This window comes from Antrostomus carolinensis, unplaced genomic scaffold, assembly GCF_000700745.2.
Source record: "Antrostomus carolinensis isolate BGI_N321 unplaced genomic scaffold, ASM70074v2 scaffold34079, whole genome shotgun sequence".
NCBI classification, from domain to species: Eukaryota; Metazoa; Chordata; class Aves; order Caprimulgiformes; family Caprimulgidae; genus Antrostomus; species Antrostomus carolinensis.
In genome coordinates, this window is record NW_010339865.1 from 27,305 (window position 1) to 32,076 (window position 4,772).

Here is a 4,772-nt window from a genome sequence, read left to right on the forward strand (position 1 = left end):
GGAGCTGTGCCAGGGGTCTGGCGATGTGCAGGGCTGCCGGCGCACGGGGCCTCACGGCACAGAGGGCCATGAGCCATGGGTGCTTGTGCTGCACCGCCCCTGGGCACCAAGGCTGCCGCTCAGGGCAGGGGCTCCGGGGGCTGTCAGCCACGCCAGCAGCACCAGTGATGTCAGGGCTGCGGCAGGGGACCGCCATGGATTGGTCCTCCATCAGTGGTTCCTCCATCAGTGGTTTTAGTCATGGCTGATACGCAGTGGGTTTCTCATTAAATCCAGAGGAAGAGCTTGGGCTGTGAGAGGGCTTCTCAAGAAGGTCCCGTGTAACTGGAGTGACTATTTACTTGCCACATAGCCTGCAACTTGGCTGGCAAATGCAAAAATTGCCTGAGATTATTTGTCCTTTGAGTTTAAGTGTAGCTGCTGCTTGAAAAGCAGGGCCAGGCAGTTATTCAGTGGAGCAGGGAGTGGTGTGTTTTCCTGGCTCAGCCCAGGTGTCCCTGCCAGACTGTGTCCAGGGCGATGCTGGGGTGGATTTAAGAACTGGATCTTGCCAAGTCTGGCTGCCCCCTTGTTCTCTGCCCCAGAAGGCAGAACCTGGCCTTGTCCCTTCCCCTGCGTGGGGCTTCTGGAGGAGGGACAAGCAGTAAAACCCACGGTGTGGAGTAAAACACTCCTGCAGTGCCTGTGCCACTGGTGGGAGGGCACAGGGCTTTGTGCATGGAGCATCCTGGGGCCAGACCCAAAGGATCCCTTGTAAAACCAAACCGGAGGCTGTGGCTGTTGGTAAGTGACGCCTTCCATGGTGCTGGAGTCACCATGGGACCTGGTGTGCCAGCTGTCAGGTCTGATGAGTCTCCATGACATGAGGCCAGAGGATGTCCTGGGACACGGGAGCAAGTGGAGAGTGGGGTGAGGGTGGATGGCACTGCCTGTGGCCGGGAGCAGTCCAAGCTGGGGGCTGGAGGGACCATGGCTGCCTGGTCCCTCCCAGCTGACCGGGTGTCCCTGCCCTGTCCGAGCTCACTCCTGCCCCTGTGCGTGTGTCCCTGTGATTGTGCAACCATGCACTGGAAGAATTGGCCCCACCAAAATCAAACCCAGCAGAGACATTGATCTGCTGCCGAGCACCAGTGCCGGTGTGAACAGGGACATGCAGGTTCTGGCACAGCTGGACCTCGGCGGGCCAGCATCGGATCTGCCTCCCTGGCCGTGGGGACCATGTGGGACAGTGTGGCACGGGGTGCTGATGTATTGTCATGGGGAATAGCTGCTCTTCTGCCCGGAGGGAGGAAATCAGGGAGGGTCGTGGACATAGGTCTTGAGGAGTCTCGCCTACATGTTAGGGAGAGCTGCACCCAGTCTTCCCACTCTGCTCCCATCCCCTCGAGCAGACAACGAGAGTCAGGCTTACCCTCTGGCAGGGGTAACCATGCCTATTCCTCCTTAAGGATAACTGTGCCTCTCCTTCTCAAGGATAACTGTGCCTATCCTTAAGGATAACCGTGCCTACCCTCGCTTTCTCACCTCTGATTTACTGCAGGAGGTGGAGTTCAGTTGGGTGCTGCACCTGGTTTGGGCACATTCCTGTTGTATCTCTGTGCCTTTCTTAGCTCTTGCCGATTTCAGGGGGCAGGCTGCAGGACGAGGTGCTGTGTATCCCTGAAAACATGGTGCCTTGTCCTACAGTCAGAGCTTTCAGTAAACAAACCATTGCTGGTGTGGCTGCACCTGAAAACTGCTCCGCCAGGAAGCCAGCATCATACTGCCTTCATCCGCAGCATTTTAAACATTCAGGCCCTTTGCCCTGATCCAGACATGAATGATATAATCAGCTGGAAAGCTCTATTTCTAGCCGCTGATGAACAGCAGGAGAGGGGCTGCAAGACGACAAGTTAATCAGTCCTCTAAAGTGTATTTATCTAGCAAGCTATGCCAGCTGCTGTGACATGCAAGGACACACCAGGCCATAAGAGCTTTTGCATGAATTTTCAGTTGTAGCCCTGCTGGTTTTATTTTAACTCTTTTGATTCTCCTAGAAGAGGCTTGGGACTGAAATCTCTCTACTATGCTTTGCTTTGTTGTTTTATTTCTGTTATCAGGTACATCTCTGTTATTTAATCTACTTGTTTAGGTGGCACCAACTGTGCTTGATTAAGATGAGTGTCCTCATAGAAATGAAGCATGTTTTCCTCAATCAAACAGGCACTTCCAGATAATTTCCTGACCCCAAGCTAGGTCTGGAGAAGAGAAACCTCATGCTCACTGCATGTCTGGCAGCAGGGATGTGTCCTGCTGGGCATCTTGGTGCGAGGAGGGCAGGCTCCATCTCTCATCAGAGCAGCAGCGGCACTGTCGTCAGCCGAGTCACGGCGGGGAAACCCTTAGTGCAAGTGAGAAGGAAATCTTGCCTGCTGCAAATTATTTTGCATAACGGACCAAATATTTTGTTGTCTTTTACCCCAATGGCTCCACTGTTAAAGGCATTAATCTGGATATACCCTGGGTCAACGGAGAATCTGGCTTCATTTTTGCTGTAGTTTTGCAGTGTGATTTACATTTTATGAGAGAACAAGATGGACTTGTCATACAGACTTGAATTCTGAGTCAGCTCCAGTATCTGAGCCATCAGTTTAAAGTGAGAACGAAAGTAGGGGACAGATGACCTTTTAAAATTGTTTTTCAGCTTCATTTAGGCCTTTCGTTTCAGCTGTCCTACTCCTGCAGTCCCCATGCTGAAGCTCCTGCAGCTCATTATACCCTTCCCACGTGCACACGCGTGCACACACAGAGCCCCGCACGCTTCTGCAATGACACTGTGCAGGGGGAGCCCGCTGGAAAGTGAAATCTCCGCAGGGGCTTGCAGAAATGTGCATTGCAATGAGCAAGACATCAGCTTCCCGCTGACAGGAGGGGGCTTACACTGGCAGATCTGCCACTGCAGCCTGCGGTGCCTCCTTTTAGTGTCACTCCGGCCCCGTCTTCTAACATTTAAGCGTGTGCCACGAGGGAGCTGCTCGCAGCAGCAGCTGAGGGGTGCAGACACATTTGCTTTATACCTGGGAGGGCATTTTTTCCAGTGCAGGAAGACAGAATTGCAGGCTTGTCAGCCCCACCACCCAGGGCTGGGAACTGCTGATGTCCCTGAGCTGGTGGAGGAGCCTGGCAGGAGCGAGAGGGGAATTCCTAAAAACTGTGCTCCACCTTTCTCTGGCCGTGGCTGCTGGCCTGTGGCTGCGGATGAGCCCCTGGAAACCCGGCCACCATGCTGTCATTATCTGGCAGCTAGTGGAGGGCGGATTTTAAGGCAGTGCCATGCTGGGCTACACTTAAAGCTGGTGGCTCAGGGGAGGAAGGTTCCACATGGTGTTACCACTCTGTGCGTCATGGTACTGTTTTGGTAATCACTTGCTTGGGTTACAGTGTGATCTGACTTCAACAATGTAGTGAAGTTAATCTTATCAAGGGCCTCGATGTGTCTTCTTGCCTCGTCTTTGAGGATGCTCAGCATGCACCCAGCTAACCTCTTTTTTGTCTTTTGTTGCTAACAGAAGAAAATTGACTGTCCGCGCATTGTACCTGCCTTATTGGACCCAATGCCCACGGGAGTATCTCGGGACATTACAATTTCACTGGCTAACGCGACTTTCTCTAAGGTAAATGAGTTCCTGGAGAGATCGGGAAGCTTCAGGCTGGTGTGCAGTGAGGTGGCCAGGTCAGCCGAAGGGATTTTAAGTACGAGTTGGTTTCTGCCTCAGGAGCGGGTGATGGGGCCGATCCCAGTTTGCATTCGCAGCTGAATTGCTGTATTAACAAAAGATGCTGGTGGAAAGCAGCAACCCCAACAGCGGGTGGGGTTGCATGGCAAAGCCAAAGGGAGAAGCTTTTTGTGTCCAGGTGTTCTCCAGGGGTCTCCCACAGTTAGTGGTGGACTTTTTGCATTCAGTTAGGTTTATAAAAAAAACTAAAAAGGAGGTTTATACATCTTATAAAAGAGTCACTAGAACAAATGTTTGGGGGGAAGTAAGATTCCTGGTTTCCATGTGGGTGTTTGCTCCACCACAGAGCGTGCCGGTGTCGTGCTGTCCCTGTGCAGTGTGGCAGCCCAGCCCCACTGTCCCCCACTTAGGAATGAAGGACAAAACCCAGCGCTGTGGGCAGAGTGCCCTGTGCTGGCTAAGCAGTGTGGAAATATGTTTTAGCTTAACTTCTGGTCATCACTGTGGAGCTCTTCTTTTTGTGAAAAAAATCCTTTCTGTGAAATTTTCTGTCTTGCAAATTGTAACAGGAATGGACATCAAATGCTGCGTTTGGACATGTGTCCCACGCCAGGAGGAACCAGAAGAATTTGGGCAGGGGGGCTGGGCACTGGGAAAATATCTGACTAAGCTCTGGTATTTGTAGAAAGCTGCCCTGTGTCATTTTGGGTCAAGTCTTTAACGGGACCCATGGGGCCCGGTTTGTCGTGCCCCTGTGGAGGATTCTGGCATGCTGGACAGCCAGGCAGCTCGTCTGCAGGGAAAGGAGAAGGTTGGAAATGCTGGAGGAGCTGCCTGGCTTGGGCACTGCTTCCACAGGACCACCTGCCCTCTGGTGCGGGGACAGGATCGAGCTCTCCCCACCCGGCTGGGGCTGCCGGTTCCTGCCCGGGTCCGGCCTCTGTAAAGCAGGATGTGCCCTCCACAATCAGCAAAAAAGGGTGAGAAATCCTTCTTCCTCTGTGGGTGCTGGAGGTGGCTGAAGAGGAAGCAATAGCGCATGTAAGCTGATAGGAA

General features: G+C 53.0%; 1 protein-coding gene across 1 annotated transcript in view; it reads left to right on the top strand.

The window, feature by feature from the left end:
- PLXND1 (plexin D1) overlaps nt 1–4,772 on the top strand; it is a gene marked incomplete at its 5' end in the record, with an annotated part of 59,199 nt that overhangs the window by 11,470 nt on the left and 42,957 nt on the right. The window contains one exon of the mRNA XM_010175999.1: nt 3,549–3,653. Within this exon, the coding sequence (XP_010174301.1) occupies nt 3,549–3,653 (105 nt within the window). The remainder of the gene's footprint in view (nt 1–3,548; nt 3,654–4,772) is intronic.